Consider the following 22,191-nt stretch of genomic DNA (forward strand, 5'->3'; position numbering starts at 1 on the left):
TTCCCTCAGCCAGACGTGGCGAACAAAAAAAGGCTGGTGGAATCGTTTAGCCGCCAATATCCTGGCAAAGACCTTGCGCGACGCTTCGTTGCATACGTAACGAGATCTTAGCGACGACAAAAGCGTGTTGCTCCGTCGTTTCATGCCAGCTTTTTGCTATGGCTCTGATTTTTATAAAATAGTAATCTACTTTTTCGTCTCCTCCATCCCCTCGATCGTGTGTCGTTCCCCTCGACTCCGATCAACACGTTCTCCTCCTTTGTCTGGTTTTAATGCTTCCGGTAATTGAAAATCGTTCGGTAATTTAATGACTGAGGTTACGAAGGTACATTGTTTTAACGGTGATGGAAAAGGCCGTTTAATTACAGCGCGCTCCGATCTGTTTTCGATCGTTTTCAGAATAATTTATTTTTCCTTGTTTGGCGTTCATTTATCGAAGTGGCCTACTTATAAGTCTATTACAAGTAATAAATAGTCATTTGTAAATTACTTATTAATAGGATTTTTGCTAAGTTGGAGTTGCTAATAGAATTTAAATGTTCATATTAGCCACTAATCAAGAGGATCGATATTACGTTATAATAAAAAGCTCTCCACTAGATATTTCATTGTTGTTGTAACCTCCGAAATATTGCAAAAAATATACCAAAGATATGCTACGTAAATCATCCAGAAGTAAGACCTATCTTGTAACTATAATTCCACCAGGGATAATCGTTTGATTTCCAGAGTTAAGATTATTCTAATCGAGTATTCTAGCAGAAAAATGAAAAAAGTTTCGAAAAGTAGATTTCATGCAGATATGAATCAATCTTACCTCTCTATATTTCCTACTTTCGACGATAGAGAAATTATCTCCATTTCGAACTTGGAGAAAAAGGAAAGATTCAAAACTGATAAGAGATTGAATAAAAGTTTGGAAAATGTGAAGAGATTTTCGCTAGAGTTCAATGACTAAAAAGATAAGCATCGAGCTGTTAGATGCAAGAAGCTCGTTCCACGTGGAGCTTTTATCGAGACGAAAAGCGCGAGTCTCGCGAGTGTCTGATAGGCAAAGATGCAAACACGCGGCACAGCGAAACACACGAATTATCTCGAAGCGTGCCTTAATGGGCGGACGTTAGACGCATGTCGTACGATCGTATAAAGGTAGAGAGCAGCATCACGCCAGATCCCCTAGCACAATGCTGCCCGGGCTAATACGCCAGCTCTTTCTTCGCTGCTTAATCGTTACTTCCGCCTCCCCGTGTGTTTATCCGACTTGTGGTACGTTGTATCCCCCCTTCGAGAACATCGTTTTCGAAAGGCACCAGCTATGTAAACGCTTAAATCATTCTCGAATCTCGTAACATTGTTCAAGAAAGTATGGTTCCCTAATGGTCGCTGAAAGAGATTCATATTTCGTATTATAGGAGAACGAAATGATAAAAATTGAACTTTGTGTGTCACTTGATACTTAGAAAGCGTGTTTGATATTCGTAAAGTTAAAAACGTTCAGATTGTTTAATCTTTATTCGTTCTCTGTAAAAATACGTGATTTATGATTAAAAATTGATTTCTTGTGTGTCGCTTAATAATTGGAAATACGTGTTTCATATTCGTAAAGTTAAAAATGTAGAAACTATTTAATCTTTTGTAAGAATATATAATTTATAATTAGAGATTACATTTTTTACTTTATATTTTATCTCCTTTTACTTTGCTCGCGTTATTTCAAGTCTTTTGTATATCTCCGTATTATTTCTATATTTAGTTATTGTATAATTGTTCTAATACGAATCGATCTGTTTACGACAATATTGCGAGTTTTAAGTTCTTAGAAAAACGTGTGAAACAGCGTACAGCTGTGACCTTCATAATAGTGAAAAAATTTCCGATCATAGAGAAATAGATCGCAGGAAAATAGTATTTTTATGTATTCAGAATGTAAAAAATGAGAGTAACTCTAATAGTAACTGTTTATAAAGGCTTTTTTTAATTTCCAATTGTCCTTCGATAAAGAATTTTAATAAGTCTATTTATTCCTTGTTGCATGAATATATCATTAACGATGTTTATCTAAGCGTCGTTCAAGAATCGTCATATATCTTCCATTTTTTATCTTTCGTTTCATATGCAAATGCCAAGTATAATCGTTCGTTAATTATATATCCATTAAGACCGACTATCTATCCAACGTAGATAACAAAAGGCTCGCAGGATTTTTCGAAAGGCTTAAATGTGCTGGAACAGTTGAAAACGAGCCAGAGAAAGTAGGACGAAGCACTATTAGACTTTTCTGCGGTATAGTAATTAGCAACCGCTGTGATATCGTGTGAAACCGAACTGTTCGGACTTGCGGTGCTCGAGGGCAATAGGAACTGTGACAAGACACTCGTCGAATTCAAAGAATCTCTTAAATTGCTCGTTCAACTTTAACAGAAAACAGTGGCTGCCTCGAAGACGCAGCCGGTTTCCCTTGACACTGTGAACTTTAAGATCTTCTCGTTTGCTTAACGTCTGTTTTAATGCTCCTTTTATCGATGAGATTATGGTCATTCGACTTCGTTAGCTTCAAAGTGCACAGTAAAAGATTCACATGATTAAACACGACTTTCCATAGCCATGACAGAAATTTCCAAGTTAACATAAGAATTGATGTAAGAATACGTATGCTGGGCTTTGCGAGGAGACAGAATTTTACGACGTATCGAAAGCGATAGAACTCGAATCTATAAAAAATATAATTACAATAATTTATGAAGAGACACTTCGATCTTCTCGGCCTCCTTAAAACTTTACAGTGCGAGGCAAACCACTCACGCAATCAAACACATTTTTTTACAGCTGTGATACAATTTTTCCAACTAGTTTAACTTACAAACATACTTCTGTAGCTACAGGCTTCTAAAAACAGAAAACGTTCATTAAAATCGCTAAGAAAGAAGATTAAAGGAGTCACCTAGACTCCGGTTCCATAAGAAACATAAATATTTTAAATACTGATCGTGAAATTCATTAAAAAAATTCCACGCAATGATCCACGATAAAAATAATAATAATCTACAGCGAGTTTATGAAAATGAAAAATAATCTATAAAAAAAGACAAATATTCCATGAAGCAAATTGCTAAATTCGTAAACAAGTTCACGATAGATAACAGTAATCTATATCGAGTCTATCAAAAATAATAGCAGTCTATAAAAAGAGAAATTCCGTTATCTTTGCGGTGGAACGAACCGGGTCGCATCCCCTTGACACGGAATTATTGCGGCGACGGTTTAACGATGCAGGAGGATCATATTATCGGTATCACAATTAGACACGTTCCACTTTCGTCGAACGTAAGGGAAAAAGGAAAGGACAAACGATCCCAATTAGGGACTATCGGTGGAAATCGTGTACTCGTGAGACGACGAGCCGGTCGGTCGTTTACGAGAGATGAGAGGAAAGAGAGAGATGGAGAGGTAGAGAACTGGCTCCGGCATTTTTGTCGCGCTGTGAAAGGTCAATACGAGAATTTCACTCGTGCATCGTCTTCACACGAGCTCTATGCACCGACCGCATCATGCAACACACCGTTCCTTGTCGAGAGTACAGCGTATTTCTAGGCTCGTAGCGCGAACGTTCGTTTGCATTTGACCCCTTTTCACCACGATCATAAAATCCTTCCATACTGCTCTTTTACGAGGATCAGAAGCGTTAGAAGGAAGCGTTGGAAGGAATACCGCGTTTAATGTAACGCAGAATCGCCGTGAAATTAAATGCTGCGTTAAACACGAACTCTTGACTTCGTTAATTGCTTTGAGACACAAAGTTTAATCAAGTCGAAGAGTATCGATATTATTTATTACGTCATCTACTCCGTCGTTAGGAATTGGAAAGTTTAGTTGAAACAGATGATGTTCTGCGTAGAAAGTTTAATTTATAGGAAAATTAACCGATATGTAAATTTACAGTAAGTGTGGTTGGTGGGTGAAATGTACATATGAGAGTGCGCTTTTATGCACAGTTTTTGTGTTATTTGACGGATGATGAATTGTACAGTATCGCGGCTAATAGCGCAAGATAAGCTAAATGTTGATCGTTTTATGGAGAGATAATCGGTCGTTGGTGGCAAAGGTAAAACGGTTAAAGCGGTTGTGCGTGAAAGTCGTGAACCTTCACCTGTAATCCGATTCTTCGCGCATCTGTTCTGTTCACCAGATCGGGGGAATACAAAAATAAAGAAACCACGGTGTACGAAGATGAATTGCGCGGGTTAATTCGCCTACTGCCGGCGGATTAGCAAAAAATTTCACAGACGTGTAACTGTAGACGTTCCCGGGTAGATTTATAGAGCCTGAACAACGAGAGAACGGTACTGTACGCGAAGCGTTGTTAATGTCGAGGATCCTACATGCGAAACGGTGTACTTCGACGAGATAGCCGCGGTGAAAGCTCTGTTAATTGCTTTTCGCACGACCAACTTGCCAAATTCGTCAAAATTTTACGACTCGCGTTCAATTAACATGTTTCCTGCCGCTCTTTATCCAAGAAATCCGACCATTACAGACCGTGCGCAAATTTTAAGCATTTTACGCAATATGATACGCGTTGTTGCAACAGTAAAGCACGTGTAGTTTGTTACTTTTTGTACGATATATTATACACAAGCATCTTTGTTAGATTTTATTTAGTTTAATTGTCACGAAATCGTTACAACTTGATACGGCAAAAGAGAAACACAATTCAAAAAACTCACCAGAAAAATCTATATCAATTGAAAATGAAAACTCGCTACAAGAAAGTTCTGTACAAATTGAGAGTGATAAATATGTTTGCAACTGTTGAAGAACTAATACCTTTGGATCGTGTCAGTTTTGAAGTTAAGGTGCGATATGTGACACTGATTCATCTCGCACGTCGGTCCCGCATTCCGTGACTGCTAGTGAACGTGTTTTACCACTGTTTTTTCGTCATTTATACGAATTATGCAACTTCCTTCTTATAAAAAAAAACTCATCTAAACTCATAGGACTAAATCTTTACATTACTCGTAATGATCAAATATCGTCTAAATCTCCAAACAAAAAATTTAGGGATTTACATACATGTAGAATCTCTACTAAACTATTACTATTAACTGAAGTATGAAGAATCATCACAAACGTTAGAAAACTTGCGCTAATCAAAGTTACCCTAACTAGCCATGTATTCTTCCATAAAACTGATCCACGAAAAACATTCGAACCGAAACAAACCAGACGAAGTCGTGGCGCATTCATCACGGTAGATTTACTCGATTTGCTCGATTTCACGGGCAGACGAGCGCAATTAGCGCACTATACCGTGTTGCAGTCGATCGAACTCCCAGGCATATCCCCAGTAATCGACTTGCCTAAACGAAGCGCGAATCGTCGGTCACGAGAGCGCGATCCTCTTTCTCTTTCAACCCTCGCGCACCTGTTGCGTCGCTGATGAAGAAAAAGAGGGCTCCACGGTGAGTTCATCTAACCACCGTAGATCGAGCACACTCGCTTCTTCCCTTGATCTCTGCGCCGTAATTGCCCAGGCGCGAGTTGCCCGCGAGGGAAATCTTGGCGTTCCCATCTTCCACGCAACAATTGGAAGCCGGATAGCACGGAATCGATCGGCGCTCAGTGGATGCAAGAAAACGGCCGGATGGATCATTACGTGGATCCGACGGGCCACGAACGTCACGCTGCAGTCGCATAAATATACGTAAACGTTCGTTGTCCGCGCGAGAACGAGAAAGCTCGGCCATTAATCATTAAAGATTCTGCGAGCCAGTGTGAGTCCTTCGTTTATATACGTTCTTCCGTACGTGCGAATGTATGCACACGTATACCTATCTTGAACAGGTTAAAATATGCAGCTGCACGTCGTGATTGGTGTACCCTGTGGTTAAGGTTGAAAAATAGCTGTTAGCCGCGTGTAAGCGTAAGATGTCCTAGATTTAAGCAGACACCGGTTGACAGAGGGTTTGCCAATCGCGTACGAAGCGTTTAAGTAGCAGTTGCTGCGTGAAAAATAAATAAACTCTGAAATATCATCGTCAATGTATGTTATTATAGATGATAATTAATTTGAGATATCTACTCTCACGGCTCTATCAATTTTTCGGATAAAATAATTATCTCTAGTAGTAATCTCTATTAATAACAATAGTGATTGGAATTACTATTTATATAGGATTCCATATATTAAATGCTATCTGTCTACTTTATTCGTCATCCCGTTCGAAAATCGTTGGTAAAGGCGAATCAAATTCATCGAAACGACATCGAAGCGATTATCACTCAGCTATTTCTTCATAGAATATATATAGCGTAGTGGAGAGTCGGTGTAACATGCGATTCCTCCTCCGGTTCGAGGGGCCACGGTTAACGGTAAAGAGTCAGCAAGAGTCGGCTAAAAGTCGTGCGGATACGTGTGTGCACACGCGTGTGTCGCCACGGCGTGAGTTTTCGTTTCACGGTCAGAAGGATAATCCTTCTCTCTGTCACTTCTCATCCGTCTTTCTGTCCCCCCGGCTAATTGAGTTGCTCCGGCTCCGGCCACGGATCTCTGTCACGTTTCATTTTCTCCCGTCTCCGTTTCACCGTCAGCGTCCGAACGACGGAACTGTCGTTTCCACGGATACGGTGTACGTCTGTTCGACCGTGGATGAAATTGGATTTCGTCATTCTTACCACCTGTAAGAAGGAGAATTCGTACCTGTTATATCCCGCCATCCGTCCTCTTCCTCCACTCTTTCGTCTCTTTTCTCTCCTTCCATCTTTTCATCAGATGGAAGGACACGCCGATGATTCCCAGAGGAGATATATGAAACGTCGGTGAGCGTATAATCCGGCGGGTGAACGCGACCGCGGAAAATAATCCGACACTTATGCCTTCGTGACCGTGGGCGGATTAATCGTTTGTGTTTTAACTTTCATTCACGGACACCTTTTGTACCGCGTTATGGAGCACCGGTTATTGTTCGTCACGACGAGATTATTCCTTTGGAAAGTCCCTTGAATTATGGCTGCCGGTGGCTCTTCTTTTTCTACGTTATTGAAATCCCGGTATGCGACGCTCGAAAGAACCGGGGAAACGGATGGATGGAAATAAAATAGCTTCGCGATACTATATTCGTGGATTGTAATAAGGAGATACATGGTTTTTTATTGTAAGTAGCTTGATAAAGGAATTGGGGAAGCTGGAATGTTGGATTTTTAAACAGCACACAAGTGGAGGTAGATTAGAGTTGGTATAGTTATGGTGCCATTATGTGTGATATGTGAAACATTGCGAAATCTTCTTAGAAATAATGAAACATAACTATCGTGATTATATTGGCAAGAATTGAAACGAATCTGAAAATGTATATAGAAACTACGAGATATATATTGCACAAAGATGGTTAAAATATTTGAACAGTCAACCATTCGCTGTATCAGCAGGCTACGATATTTAGTGAGATCATTTTTGATCTGCGACGGTATCTACACACTAGAAGCGACTAAGCTACAGAAACCACCATGTACACCACCCGCTATGATAATTAAACCTGTGAATTTTTATGCATCTATAAGAAATGCAAAGATGCACGTCCAAAATAAACCACTCGTTATAATATTCAGAGAGGAGACAAATATTTATCTAGATTTCCATTCTGTTAGTCATATTCGCAAAAATACAAATTTCCATACACATTCGTACTCTGATAGTAATAAAAAGGAAACTAAATAATATATCGAACTAACCATCGCTCAAACTATTTTTCAGCCGTCTGCAAGGAGGGTTGCCACCCCGTGCACGGCCACTGCAACGTGAGCGGCGAGTGCAAGTGCCGACACGGATGGCGCGGTGAACTCTGTGACCAATGCACCCCGTATCCAGGTTGCAAGCACGGATACTGCAACGGTTCCAGCTGGCAGTGTATCTGCGACACGAACTGGGGTGGTATTCTCTGCGACCAAGATCTCAATTATTGCGGCACGCATGAACCCTGTCAAAACGGTGGGACGTGTGAAAATACGGCGCCGGATCAGTACAAGTGCACCTGTCCCGAAGGATTCTCAGGACCAACCTGCGAAAAAGTCGACAATCCGTGCGCCTCCAATCCTTGTGCCAATGGAGCGACCTGCAGAGAACTTGGGGAGAGCGCTCACTGTGAATGTGCTCCTGGATTCTCCGGGCCTTACTGCGGCACGGATATCGACGAATGTGCGTCTCAACCTTGCCAAAATGGAGGCACTTGCGTCGATGGAAAGAACGAATTTGTGTGCAACTGTCCAACAGCCTGGCAAGGTATTCTTTGTCAGTTCGACGTGGACGAATGTGCTCTGAAGGAGTCTCCGTGCAAAAATTCGCTGACTTGCGTGAACCTTGCTGGTGACTACAAGTGAGTATGATTTTTATTGTACTTTGTTTGATTCTTATATAGAACTTGGAACGTTGACGTAAATTCTGTTTCTAGTACAGATAATTTTAGAATTGTTACAAACTTAATAACGCATGAATTAGATACCTGATCTAATATCAGGGCAATATCGAAGTTTTCACATTTTATGCTCGAAAGTTAGACTAATTTCATTTCTTCCGAACTTTCACAATTTTACGTCAGATAGATTAATCAAACAACTTATAGTTGCTCTTAATATTTCAAACTTCTCAACTAAAAGAATCAACATGTATTGTCCATATTTATTGACAAACTATATTTTCCTTGAGAAGTTCGAAACATGGACAATATTATTGATCGCCTAAGGAAACCTTATGAATTGTAAAACTTATCGTAAAATTTCATTTGTCTTATTACTAAACCTGTTGCTGTTACGCGACAGAATGTATTTAACTTGCAAAATTTCACCAATAATATTAGTACAACTGTACAAGCCAACACAATAGTGTAATTCTCTGCAAATATTCACATAAATAACTCTCCTCTCCAACAGTAAACTTTGAAAGAAAAATACTAACATTTATAGTTTATTACTAATTTTTCTCGATCATTAACTCAATCCTATTGGTCTGATCTCAGATGTCGCTGCAGGAGTGGTTTCACAGGAAAGAACTGCACGAAGAACATCAACGACTGCATCGGCCAATGTCAACACGGGGCACTATGCATCGACCTGGTCGACGACTACCATTGCAGCTGCACCGCAGGATATTCGGGCAAAGATTGCGACGTGGATATCGATGAGTGTGCCTCGAAACCCTGTCAAAACGGCGGAGAATGTAGAGACCTGGTGAACTCTTACGAGTGCGTTTGCCCAGTCGGTTTCACCGGATTCCAATGCGAGATCGACAGAGATCACTGCAGTCCGAATCCATGCAGAAATTCCGCACCCTGCTTCAACACGCAAACGGATTACTACTGTCACTGTCCCGAACAATGGCAGGGGAAAAACTGCTCCGAGCCAGCAGCTCACAATCCACAATTTGGCGTTATGGATGAAGAATCTGGCTGTGGTAGCGAAGGTACGCCTTGTGGAGGCAGAGGCAAATGTACTGGCGGAAGGTGTATTTGCGATGCTGGTTACACCGGGATGCATTGCCACGAGAATATCAACGACTGCAGAGGAAGTCCTTGCTTAAATGGTGGAACATGCGTCGATCTGGTTAACTCGTTCCAGTGCATCTGTAGGGAGGGATGGACTGGAGATCTGTGTGATCAAGGTCAGTGATTACGTTCAATTCTTTTGGCTTCGTTCGAAGTTACAATGTCTTTATATTACTATAATAAAGTACAAATGTAAATATGAAAAAATGATCGAGAATCGATAAGAGTTCAATGTATAAAATATCAAAAATGAATTATATATATACAAATTAAAAACTATACATAACATATATTCGTTATCGGTCTATGAAAATGTAAATTTATATAGGCATTCATAGTTTAATGATTACAATTATTAATATTCGTGTCGATTAATTGTCGATCTTTACGATTCTATGTATTTTTATCTATTTGTATTTGTATTTGTATCTATGTATTCTATGTACGATTCTATGAATTTTCCAAATATTCGACCTCATATTTATGTCACTGAAAATTTATTAAAAAATATTAAAGAAATAAGCGATTTACCAACTAAAATCAACACGATTGTCTTCCAGACGTGGACGAGTGCACGACAGCTCCCTGTCGCAACAATGGTACTTGCGTGGACGGAGTCGCGGACTTCACCTGCATCTGCAGAGGTGGTTGGAAAGGGAAAACATGCACCCTACGTGCCGGCCACTGCGAACCAGGTACTTGCCGCCACGGTGGAACCTGTCAAGATCGCGGCGACGGATTCACTTGTCATTGTCCTCCAGGATGGGAAGGTGCTGCCTGTCACATAGCATCACCTGCGTGCGCGAGTAATCCCTGCGAGAACGGAGCGACCTGCGTGAACACCGCCGATGGCAACTACAGATGCGTCTGTCGCGAAGGTTTCGAAGGACCAAATTGTCGTCGAGACGTGGACGACTGTCAACCTTTGCCATGCTTAAACGGTGGCAAATGCGTAGATGGAATCAACTGGTTTAGGTGCGAATGCGCGCCAGGTTTCACTGGTCCGGACTGTCGAATAAACGTGAACGAATGCGCTAGCGATCCCTGCACAGGCGGATCGACGTGCGTAGACGGTATAGCGAGCTATTCCTGCATCTGTTCGCCAGGAAGGACAGGAGTTCGCTGCGAAATCCGTACCGCGGGCGGTCTAGGATGTCCCGTAGCCAGTTGGGACGACGACTGCAACGTCTGCGAGTGTAGAAACGGGAAGAATCAGTGCAGCAATATCTGGTGTGGTCCTGGAAACTGTCTGAATGGTACATCGTGTCTAGCTCACGAGGTTTGTGTACCTAGTCCAAGCGAGAGTTGTCTGGCTCCATCGTGCCCAGCCTGGGGTGAATGTCGTCCCGTGGAAACCGGAAGACGAGTAGGACCACCTGCTCTGCCCGCGCCGCCTTCCTGTTGGCCTGGACAGGCTACGCCAGGTCCAACCTGCTCTAGACTCACTATTTTGCTTAGAAGAGATACTCTTGCTGCTGGCACGTCCGTTGAGATCCTCTGTAGACGACTGAGAAAGCTCCTGGCTGACCCAAGAAGGCCACAATCCATTGTTCTTTTGTGTGATCTTAAACCTGGAGATAACGATACAGTGGAAGTGACTATCTTTTCTGAGGCAGCCTCAGATGCGGCTAGAGATCTAGGCGAAGCTCTCAGCAGACCTCTGGGCAGGCCTCTCGCTCTGGCCTCTGTTCTGGAGGTCAAAGTGGAGACGGCCTTGCTCAGTGAACCGAGTTCCGCGAACTCCAGCAGCGCCGGAAGCTACGTGGCCGTTCTTGGCGGAGCCCTGGCGACTGTTCTGGTCCTGGCACTATTTGGTGGATTGTGGTATCTTAGAATGGTCAGACAGAGATCGAGTTTAACTGCAACAACTAGCAGCGAGACTTCGTTGCATCGGCATCGTAGCGATTTGGATGAGAAGTCGAACAACCTTCAGAACGAAGAAAACCTGAGAAGATACGCAAATCCCTTGAAAGACCAGGACCAAGGAGAACCAAGAGTCTCTGTAGTGAGACCTCTGTCTGGAACTTCGCTGGGTGCTTTGGGTACAACAGAGGAAAGCTTGGAGATGGTCTCTGAGGACAGTAGACATCGCTTGCCACCGCTTTATAAACCTCCCAGCGCAGAAGCTAGAAATAATACTGCCAGTTTCACGTACGAGGAAGGACCCCATAAACCATACAGCAAACCCAGACTGCAGGAGCCGACGTATTCCTCTCATCAGCAACCGGGCACCAGCCAGACTTCAGCACCCCATCAAGTACTCACGGTTCACGTGTAATATGATAGAGTCGCAAATGTTCGAAGATATCCACTTCTAAGGAAAGATCTTCTATCATTAGATGACAGAAACAAAGATGAAAAAAGCGGTTGTAAAGGACGTTGTATGAAAAAACGAAGTGAAAAATGATTATCGAACTGTAATGGGGGTAATTTTAACGAACAGACTTAAGAATGAATCGCATGATTGTTTCCTCCTATTAAAAGCATGAATCATTAATCACTTTTAGGAAATGAAATTGTGAAAAATTGTGTATTGTATTTTAAAATCAGGATTTCGAGAAACATGTTACGTTATAGATTATTTTTTCTTCCTGGGAAATACAAAACGACGTAGTAGGCTAGAGAAAGAGATTGTATTTCCTTTTTAATAAGATTCTGCTGATTATACATAAGAGATGATTTTTTAACAGAACTTTAAAGATTTATTGCGAAAGAAGCATCGTTCTCTATCTTCCTCCAATGAACCCCTCGCTATTCCACGACAATAATCGACAGTCTATAATTATATATCAGCAACGCCGAGTTGTTTTATCGTTGTACATATGTACATAGCCCGTACTTATTAATTTTGCTAAGCCTGTATCATCTCTGAACGCCGTCGTCCCTATGGCCAGCCTTAAGGTGTAATTATCGACGTGTATCCGCGTTACAATCGTAGGCATTCACACGCGATCCGAAATCAAGAACATAGCCAAGTGACGGCGAGCAGCCACCGTAGGTTTCGTAGAGCTATAGCACGTAGGCGAATTAATCTGCGTCAACGCAGGCTTCGGACGTTCCATCGGACGATATTATTGTGATACTCATAGAGCGAACGAGAGAAAGAGTGCGAGAGAGAATATCGTGCGTAAGATTTAACCAGCTCCGTGACACCCTCTTGGAAAAATTACGAGTCAATCGGTGTTTCGAATCATGATCCAAGCTCGCTTGTTAATTAAATTTATCGATTAATTAATTCAAACTTACTTCTACCGTCGATTTTGCTTTCAATCCTAACATTGGTCTTCTTAGAATTTCATTTAAATTTTCAACACGGTATTGCTTTAATTAAATGAAAATTGATTATTTGATCAATAATATTCATGAATGTACAATTGAGCGAATTAATAAAACGATGTATCTTTTTCTGTATGTAAGGTGTGCGGAGAACTTTTGCGATCGACGAGAAACGACATAGCACAGCAACGATCGCATGATCCGAGCGATGTATGATGTAAATAGACCCACGTACATAGATCCAGATACTTTCTTGTCCCTCTTTTGGATCTCCCTTACCTATGCCCTCCTATTTTCCCCTGTTAGATGTGCAATTTTATTTTTTTTCTCTCTCTCTCTTAGTATCGTTGCAAATGTATGACGACGAACGATCAACAACGGGCGCGCGGAACGCGCGTATTACTAGACTTTTATCGACGAAGAGATCGCATAAATTCGTATTAGGCGTACGTAAGTTGTAACGGGAGAAATTTTTATAACAGATAGTTTATTTTATAAAGAAAGCTATATTATTATACAAAATATATAAAAGCGATGAAAAAAAAAATATATATATATATATATATATATATATATATATATATATATATATATATTATATTATATTATATTATATTATATTATATTATTTTATATTATATTATATTATATTATATTATTTTTTATTTTATTGCCTTGTATTAATTGTTGAGAGATCACGGACAATAGTTCCCCCTAAATCGAAATTCTGCTTATAGTAAGATCGATCGGAAAAACGATCTAGTAGATTTTCTTCTCTCTGTTTCCGATTAACAGAACTAATGTCCTTGGTCCCTGATCTAGGTAGCTAATGGATAATCCACGCGTTGTGATCAGTCCCGTGTTAGATAAGCGCGAAGGAAGCGTGAATGAGTGCATGTAAATAAAATTAAGCTCCTTCCGGTCCCGCAATCATTTCTTTTTTTTTTCGTCTAAGGTAGCGACAACGACGATGACGATGACTGCGACTATGACAAACAACGATAATGATGGTGATGATGATGATGATGATGATGATGATGATGATGATGATGATGATGAACAAGTTTCAATAAAAAGTACAACCCTTACAACACCGCCTGGTTTTCACTGGTTTATTCTATATACCCGAACGCAACTGGCCGAACGAATTCTCTCACGTGGTGAGAGTCGATGTTCGCGCAAGTTGCATTCAAATCACCGGGAACGCAGAATCGTAGGTAGACGTGCCTTCCGGGAGCAACCGCCACAGGCCAACAAGACGAGAGGCAGAACGGGACAGAACAACGTGTTTGGTTTCGAATCATTTGATCGCATTAAAGAACGAAGAAAAGAAAGTTTCCTTGAAGGCGTGGAAAAGACTTTCTTTGTGTACTTTACGCTTTGTATAGTCGTAGGAAGTAGGGAGAGACTCGACCGTTTTTCTCTTCTGTTCGATCGAATTTATTTCTAATTGCATGGGACATACATTATATGGTTAGATGGTTCTTAAGCATAGATGAAGGTTTCGTACGAACCATAAAATAGTAAATTTGATCGAGAAAGTCATAATCGTAACACAGGCTCAGGAACTACGAGGATAAAATTAAAATAGAAAGTTTGGAATCCTTACAACTTTCCTTGCTATTTTTACCTATAATTTCTTTCGTTAGTATATTTTCTTTCTGTATACACTTTACTCGTTGGTTTACGCTTTCTATTAACCAACACGTTCAGTTTGCTTATTTGTAAAATTCCTATATGAAAAGCAAAGGTCCAACTTGAAGACGCTTGTTTTAGTAGTATTATGCAGCACAGACAAAACGATACAAGGTTTTATCAAACAGTATATTAAACTTCTTGTCTCATTTCTACATCCTCGCTTCTACGAATAAAATATTCCACGTGTCGAGCATCATTTTTTGAGCCATTCCGGGCACTTACTCTAAACTAATCGCCGGAGGACAAACATGGTCGTCGGATCCGGATCTCGTTGCTAGCAAACCGGCCACGGATTTCAATAGATCGTTTCATTGAGGATAATACAGTGTTCATTATCATCGAAAGCGCGTCTGAGATTAACAAAGGGCCCCGTGTAGGCAATTTCGTGAGACGCCGAGACGAGGATCGGTGACCATCGTGGCGATCTTGACCACGGTACACGAGCCGCGTATACAACCGCGTGACTGCTGAATGAACGATCTGCCAAAATTACAATACAATGGCCCAGAAGAACCACTTGACGAATACCCAGTAAATGAGTCAGTCTGGTTGCTTAGTCGAATAAGGCTCGTGTGAACCACCAAGTCCAAGAGCGCCGTCACTGTGTAAATGGGATACCTTGAGAAAGCGCAAGAATCAAGGTTACAGATCGACTCTGTAATACCATCGGGAGAAATATGACGCGTTTTAACACCTATGAATGCCGTTTACGGTTCAAGACAGTTAACGTAAACGCTCCGCGAGCGAATATCTGACACCTGATGCGAGAAATCCCACCTGATCAAGGAGAATAAATGTCGTCACGGATGAGACGTAAATAAATAAATAAATAAAATATGGATAAAAATGTAATATAGATAAAACATAAATAAATAAATAAAACTGTGGTGAATCATTTTATCTGATCTGCATCCTCTTGCACAGTTGAACTAATATTAGTTTATTTCGAAATTTTACAGGCCATAAATTACTAGTTAGTACTGATAAATTCTTTTGCGTAACAAGTAATCTGTTTAATGAAAGGATTCGATTTTATTGTCTGCGCGTGATAACTTCACGTTATCAAAATTTGAAGTTAGTCTCTTATCAATCTATCAGTAAAATAAACCAAAAAGAAGTCGAATTAAAAGGTTCAACTGAAACAAGACAAAGGAAATGGAACCTCTCAAAGCGTTTCCAGTAATTCTACATGTTTCTTACCATCTTCGAATTCCATTTGCCAAGAGAAACTTACGTTTCAGGAAAATATAAATTTCGAAAATGTTACCGGGATATCGAATTATTATTTGGACTATTACGGGAACGAATGGGAATTTCTGGACGATGAAGAGAAAGAGGAAATGGAGGAGGAAGAAGAAGAGGAAGAGAAAGAACTAGAAGAGAGAGACATTTCTGTAGACTTGTTGACACAATTTCGGGAGACCACGATCGAAAAGAAAGCAGCCGAGATCCAACTGGAAAAAGGGAAACTACGAGAAATGGTTGCTGTAATTCCATTTTGGTAATCGTAACGCGACAAAAAAAAGATCATTCTCATACACAAAAAAAATATAAGGAATATTGGCGTTGAATATGTAGATAAAAAGGGAGAGAGGTCTGTCAGAAGAAACTCTGATCACTCCGGAAAGCGGGGAATCCATTGTTTCTGCCGAATCGTCCGCAGAAAGTTCAATCCATCCTTGCCTCAAAGATATAGATATCAGCGATTCCCAACTGAAATTGCAAAATCTGTACACGGTGTTTCCGATTCCTGACGATCCTGGCTTGGTACCCGAGTTCTGGACTATTCACGAACGTAAAATCGAGTCTTATCCAGATGATGGCGTGCTGAAATTTTTCGACTTGGTAAAAGCATCTCGCATCAGACCTATACAGGCCTTGGAAGATATGTTACTATCTGAGAAAATCAATTTGCAATATTACGGAATCGATTGCCGCGCCGTTCGACCTCTTTGCAAAGCCTTGATGAAAAATCCTTTCGTTCATACAGTCAATCTTACAGTAAGATAAATATCCGTAACCTTTGACATAGATTAACAAATATCAGTTAATAACGTTAATATGATTAAAAGCAATTTCTTAATTATTAGAATTATTTCGATCGACAAATGTTTTTAACGAAAATTAATTAGAATTGGGAAAAAGGAAAAAGAATGTTAATATTTTTGCCCGAAATAATTGTCTCGTAGGGTAATTGGTTATCAGAGGATGCCTGTTATCATCTGAATGAATTGCTACTGAAAAACAACATGATACACACGTTGGTATTATCAGGATGCAAAATTGGTCCAAAAGGTGCCGCGAAATTTCACGATGGAATTTCGGAGAATGTGACACTGAAGACATTAGATCTCTCGGATTGTAATATTCGTAAAGAAGGTTTGGACTATATTACACAGGCAATGTGCAATAACGAAACCATCGAAACTCTTTTAATCAACGACAATAATTTCGATGAATCTTGCTCGGAGGCTTTGCAAAGATTGCTCTCCTGTTCACAGACAATACAGCATTTAGAATTGTCATGGAATTCTTTGTACACCGTGGAAACTTGGAAGAAACTGATCAAAGGATTCGATAACAATGAAATTTTAATCAATCTTGATTTATCTTGGAACGCTTTAGGGAAAGAATGTGTTCCATATCTTCGTCGATTATTAATGCGTTCTTCGCCATTGAAAAAGTTACATCTGAATGGTAATGCAGAAATCATAAAGACTTTTCTTTTAATATAGAAATTTCTTAACCCTTTACTAGATTAGAACAGTGAATCTCGATATTCAGAAACCAATTTAATGTCTGATATCAATATTATATTTCAACTACGTTCAGGAAATCGATTTTATGATGAAGATATAGAGATCATAGCGAAAGGATTATCGAGGAATAAAGAACTCGAGGAATTATACTTAGGTAACAACCCTATAAAAGCTGAAGGTGCACTTAATCTCGTTAAAGCAGTTACGCCCGAAAAATCGCCCGAAAGTTCACTACGTATTCTGGATCTTACGAATATTTGGGCGAACAAAAACATATTACCGGAGCTTCAAACAATTCGAAATAATAGACCATGGCTCGATATTAAGTTAGGAGGGATACTTAGTAATTACAAAGTCGAGGGTCCAGATGTACAAGCAATATTTTTGAGAAGAGCCAACTATGAGGCTATGAAACCAAAGAAGAAACGACATCGCAGGAATTTTGGTCACTTTGTATTATCACTTTCTGATGATCCCATCTCAAGAGGTATAGGAAAGTAAAAATACTTTGCTTTTTAGTTTACATAGCAAATAGTTGCTTCTATTGAAATAAAATTAATGTTACAGGGAAATTTGTAGAACTGATCGAAAAATTCCAACTGAAGTTATCTCAATCTTTGGTAAATGAACTAATACATGCATTTGCTGGTGCAAGGCATACCGTCGATCAAGGATTATTAAAATCTGTTTACATGAAACATTTTCCAAACACAAAACTTCCACTGGAAAAACCTACTAAAAAAAGAAAAATCAAAGGCGCAAATATGAAAAAAGAGGAAAAGACAAAAACTAAAAACAAATATGGACTATGAAAATGAATATTACAGTTTATTACAATACTCTACTTTATTAATTTAAATAAAATATAATTATATTACATTTATGCTTTTTAACAAATAGAAAATAAGTGTAATACAAAAAATTACAAATAATTGTAATAGTAGCGATATAGATTTTAAAATCTGATACATTTCTTAATATCAATCTATGTAAAATATCCTAGCAGAAATATCATCAACAATCCAATTTATTCCTTCCACAAGATTTTCTGCTGTAACTGCTGAACATTTGTATATTTGCCAATGATGGGTTTTAATATTAGGTAATTCCAAAATTTCTGCAATATCAAATGCAGACAGTGCTCCAGGCAAATCTTGTTTATTCGCAAGTATTAATAAACTTGCACCTTCTAATCTCTCCTCTTGTAAAAGTTTATATAATTCTGTCTTACAATCCTCCAATCTTCTTCTATCTGCACTGTCAATTACCCACACAAGACCATCTGTAGACTCAAAATAATTTCTCCAATAAGACCGTAATGACTTTTGTCCACCCACATCCCATATATTTAATTTGTATCCACGATGTTCCAAAGTTTTAATATTAAAACCAAGAGTTGGTGATATTGTATCAATTGGTTCTCCATTAAGTCTCTTTAAAACTGTTGTTTTACCAGCATTATCTAAACCTCTGTAAATATATAAAGAAAGTGTACGACAAAGGTGTACAAAGACAAAGATTTAAAATATATATGAAAAACTACAATCATTAGAATATAAGAAGAAAGAAACAGAAATATACAATAAATTATTTAACATAATTGTATAATCTTGTTTAAAAAGTGGATAATGTCAACGTAAATAATATCATAACCTAAACATATTGAAACAAAAAAGCAAAAATACGTACAGCATTAAAATACGCATTTCTTTCTCCTTTTGCTTCAGTTTCTTAAGCACTGTTAACAATCCCATTATTAATTACATTAGAAATATCACTGGTCGTTATTTTATAAACATAATATGTACCCGGAAAATGTAAAGCTACTCAACGTGACAACTTTAACCTCTATCGAAAGCAACAAAGTCAAATCCAATACCGAATGTATCTGTTAAATATAAAATGTGTTCGATAACATACAATATATTCATTTATATATTTAACATTAATAGTAAATTAACTACTAACAAATAATTTACTCAAATATATCAAATAATTTATTAAAATATATATTATAAATTATACAACATATTATGATAAAAGTAATTCTGAAACTTTATTAACAACATCAGGATGACAAAGTGCATTAACAACTTTTTCAGTCAAATCTTGAGAAGCATAAGTATTTTGGATATCAATATGTGGTTTAGAATCTTCTTTCACTGATTCAATATAGACTTCAGGGAATCTCTCCCTCTTCATTCTCAGAAATTCTTTTAGTTCTGTATGACTAAGTTCACGAAGCAGTTTTACATAAATTGGATATTCTGTTACTAAATCCTTAGCAGTCCATATATTACGTTTTATCTTTTCAGAAGATGATTCTACATTTGTCATAGTTTTACATTCCCCAATAGCAATGTTGAGCTGTTAAATAATTTGATTTTAATCTTAAATATTTATAATTAATATCAATATAAACTACAGATATGTAACGTTCATTATACATTACCAAATCTATACATTCAGTGTCATTAGGTACATTATTAACATCTTTCCCAATTCTGGTCACTATTAATTTAACAATAGCTTCTTTCACTCTTGATATATTATCTGTTATTATGGGTAGCCATATATTGACACTAACAGTTAATTCCAGTGACTCAACATAGTGCCACCAACCAGGAGGAACAAATAATACATCTCCTGGTTCTAATGTTACTAATCTTGCTGTGTCTTGTATCTTTAATATATTAATTTCATCTTCTTTAGTAGGACAGAAAAAGTTGTATTTACTATATATTGTAGATTCTTCATAAGGAATTCTTGTTGGCTGGAGAAAATTACTTGAACTTGGAGGAAACAGTAACCATTGTTTGCTAAAAAATAATTTGAACACAAACAGTCTTACTTTTATATTAAAATTTTTGTTTTTATTTTCATATATATAACTGACCTTCCATGAATTTGAGCAACTAAATTACAACCATAAGAATCCTGATGGCAATTTGTATGAGCTCCTTTGCTTCCAATCCAAAGAGTAGAATCATCGCCAGTTTTATCAATATCAAACCTTTTCCAATTTATTGAATTTATTATTTCTGGTTTATCTTTAAACCACTCTTGCATATACTTATAATCAAAGTAATACCATTGTCCATGATCTTTGTGGAGGTTCATATTTTGAATAAAGTATGATAGTGTGATTGAAACTGTTGAACAATTTATTTCCCATTGTGGAGTCTGAAATATGTAAAATAGTTTTTAAAGCTTGTCACAAAAATGTCCAAACATAAATAAAAGAAAAAGATTAATTAAAATAATAATAATTTACCATAGATCTAGCATTATAACCAAGTCGAAACGGTAATTTAATATCGCCGAATTTTTCAGCGAGTTCAGATAAATTCCATTCTAATAATTTCCAACAATATTCACCTTTTTCATTTTGTAACATATGTTGAAATACTACTGGCTCTTGCATTTCCATAATAGCTTGATATAAAACCTTATCCGATGGTGACTTTAATTTATCCATATTTGATAATTATTTATAATTTATTCTTTTTTAAATATAAAATTTGATCACGTTAGAAACTGTTCCATTTTAAAACTTAAATTGAACTTTATTTTTTAAGTTGTTAAAAATATCCTATATCTATGTTTTTATCCAAGTTTTTATGAATAAAGATACATCTTATTAATAAAATCAAAAGAGCTCTTGTAGATAATAAATTTGAAGTTGTTTACAAAAGTTAAAGCTGGTTAGCTTCAATGATTACAGGTTATGTGCACGTACAATAATGCGTTGTTAACTACTCAAATTCCAATTCGTGGTCAGTTATCAAGGAATTATTTCATGGCGTATTCTAACCTAACAGAAACGTCACGGTAGTTTAAAATTGAATATCAACTTTTATGGCATGCTTTTTAGTTGTACCTAACAAACAAGTAAATATGTTAAAGTATACGCAACTGTGCTTGAATTATTTAAAATCAACATTTCTTTCTCGTCAGAATAATATATTGGTGCAACAAAACCGGGTAATATTTTATTATCTATTTTGCAGAAAATTAATACAAGACTAAGCGTTTAAAGGTGAACAATTATTGCTTTCTATTTTAGAACACATATATCTTAAAAAGAAAACATTCAGCACCGCTTCATAAAAAATATGAGAGACAACCACGGTTAACACATAAACATTTCATTTATGAATTCATAGAGCATTCATCTCAAAGGAAACAAAAAAAGATTGATTTAGTTTTGTTAGAGAGTGTAAAAAACATTGGTGAAAAAGGTCAGAAGGTATCAGTATCTTCTCAAAGAGCTTATGAAAGTCTGATATTACCAAAATTGGCTGTATATGCAACTCCTGAAAATCTTAAAAAATATATAATCGAAGATATAGATGCCCAGAGAAGATTATCTAAATATAGCTCTCAATTTGTAGAAAAAACAATAAGCACATTATCTCAATGTTATTTACCAGTAACAATGTCCATGGACAATCCATGGACTATAGAAAAATGGCATGTGAAAGTAGCTTTTCGTAATGAAGGATACATTGTACCTGAATACGCTATAACTCTTCCAGAGAAGACTATATCTGGACCTGATTTATCCATTGAAAATAAAGAATTTTATGTTATTGTCAAAATTAATAATATTGAGGAAGTTAAAGTCAGATGTAAAGTACATCATTATACTTCTAACTCAGAAAAAAAGATTGAATATGATGTACCATATTACTTACTACCAAGCATAGCAATTTTCCCAGAAGATCAATCAATATTGAATTCCCTCCCAAAACATCCCTTGGCTGATAAAGAAAGTGTAGAAAAATAAAAAGTAAATAATAATTGTATTATAAATATTGTAATAAATAAAATATTTCGTTCGAAAAAATTAATTTGTTACATCTATATTTTATTAATATGTGAAATACAATTAAAATTAAATAATTTCATTGTACATATAT

The 22,191-nt window shown here is 37.7% G+C and overlaps 5 protein-coding genes across 6 annotated transcripts in view; 3 read left to right on the forward strand and 2 right to left on the reverse strand.

The window, feature by feature from the left end:
- LOC117236661 (protein jagged-1) overlaps nucleotides 1-13,052 on the forward strand; it is a 56,231-nt gene extending 43,179 nt beyond the window's left edge. The window contains exons 4-6 of the mRNA XM_033499795.1: nucleotides 7,754-8,372; nucleotides 9,012-9,652; nucleotides 10,097-13,052. Coding sequence (XP_033355686.1) covers nucleotides 7,754-8,372; nucleotides 9,012-9,652; nucleotides 10,097-11,814 — 2,978 coding nt within the window. The 3' untranslated portion in view covers nucleotides 11,815-13,052. The remainder of the gene's footprint in view (nucleotides 1-7,753; nucleotides 8,373-9,011; nucleotides 9,653-10,096) is intronic.
- Nucleotides 13,053-14,981: 1,929 nt separating this feature from the next.
- Nucleotides 14,982-18,048, forward strand: LOC117236648 (the record flags this gene model as incomplete). The annotated part of the gene is made up of 5 exons (XM_033499774.1): nucleotides 14,982-15,041; nucleotides 16,089-16,511; nucleotides 16,700-17,207; nucleotides 17,343-17,756; nucleotides 17,837-18,048. Coding segments are annotated over exons 1-5 (1,617 nt in total), but the record flags the coding sequence as incomplete, so codon positions are not given.
- Nucleotides 18,049-18,096: 48 nt separating this feature from the next.
- On the reverse strand, nucleotides 18,097-19,160 carry LOC117236617 (ADP-ribosylation factor-like protein 2). The gene is made up of 2 exons (XM_033499726.1): nucleotides 18,959-19,160; nucleotides 18,097-18,739 (listed from the first exon to the last, which is right to left on the reverse strand). Exons 1-2 carry the CDS (start codon nucleotides 19,021-19,023, stop codon nucleotides 18,250-18,252), a joined length of 555 nt encoding a protein of 184 aa, XP_033355617.1. The 5' UTR covers nucleotides 19,024-19,160; the 3' UTR covers nucleotides 18,097-18,249.
- Nucleotides 19,161-19,266: 106 nt separating this feature from the next.
- On the reverse strand, nucleotides 19,267-20,795 carry LOC117236615 (HSPB1-associated protein 1). 2 transcript variants are annotated; one of them, XM_033499724.1, is made up of 4 exons: nucleotides 20,648-20,764; nucleotides 20,166-20,452; nucleotides 19,722-20,088; nucleotides 19,267-19,636 (listed from the first exon to the last, which is right to left on the reverse strand). In XM_033499724.1, exons 1-4 carry the CDS (start codon nucleotides 20,654-20,656, stop codon nucleotides 19,301-19,303), a joined length of 999 nt encoding a protein of 332 aa, XP_033355615.1. In that variant the 5' UTR covers nucleotides 20,657-20,764; the 3' UTR covers nucleotides 19,267-19,300. The 2 variants fall into 2 exon arrangements, with proteins under 2 accessions (XP_033355615.1, XP_033355614.1); XM_033499723.1 differs by having other exon boundaries at nucleotides 19,268-19,636; nucleotides 20,544-20,795.
- Nucleotides 20,796-21,073: 278 nt separating this feature from the next.
- LOC117236616 (39S ribosomal protein L9, mitochondrial) lies at nucleotides 21,074-22,125 on the forward strand. Its single transcript, XM_033499725.1, has 2 exons — nucleotides 21,074-21,253; nucleotides 21,336-22,125. The coding sequence occupies exons 1-2, from the start codon at nucleotides 21,128-21,130 to the stop codon at nucleotides 22,056-22,058; spliced, it is 849 nt and encodes a 282-aa protein (XP_033355616.1). The 5' UTR covers nucleotides 21,074-21,127; the 3' UTR covers nucleotides 22,059-22,125.
- The last annotated feature ends 66 nt before the right edge of the window (nucleotides 22,126-22,191 follow it).

Source organism: Bombus vosnesenskii, unplaced genomic scaffold (assembly GCF_011952255.1).
Source record: "Bombus vosnesenskii isolate JDL3184/JDL3185 unplaced genomic scaffold, Bvos_JDL3184-5_v1.1 scf7180000013351, whole genome shotgun sequence".
NCBI lineage: Eukaryota > Metazoa > Arthropoda > Insecta > Hymenoptera > Apidae > Bombus > Bombus vosnesenskii.

Bases quoted from the DNA above. Each gene is read 5' to 3' on its own strand.
- LOC117236615 (XM_033499723.1), bottom strand. From the start codon at position 20,747: ATGGATAAATTAAAGTCACCATCGGATAAGGTTTTATATCAAGCTATT. The intron at 20,453-20,543 runs GTAAATTATTAT...TACATATTTCAG, and splicing joins GTTATAATGCTAGATCTATG to ACTCCACAATGGGAAATAAA. The intron at 19,637-19,721 runs GTAATGTATAAT...ATTATTTAACAG, and splicing joins ACACTGAATGTATAGATTTG to CTCAACATTGCTATTGGGGA.
- LOC117236616 (XM_033499725.1), top strand. From the start codon at position 21,128: ATGGCATGCTTTTTAGTTGTACCTAACAAACAAGTAAATATGTTAAAG. The intron at 21,254-21,335 runs GTAATATTTTAT...TTTCTATTTTAG, and splicing joins TATTGGTGCAACAAAACCGG to AACACATATATCTTAAAAAG.
- LOC117236617 (XM_033499726.1), bottom strand. From the start codon at position 19,023: ATGGGATTGTTAACAGTGCTTAAGAAACTGAAGCAAAAGGAGAAAGAA. The intron at 18,740-18,958 runs GTACGTATTTTT...ATATATTTACAG, and splicing joins GAAATGCGTATTTTAATGCT to AGGTTTAGATAATGCTGGTA.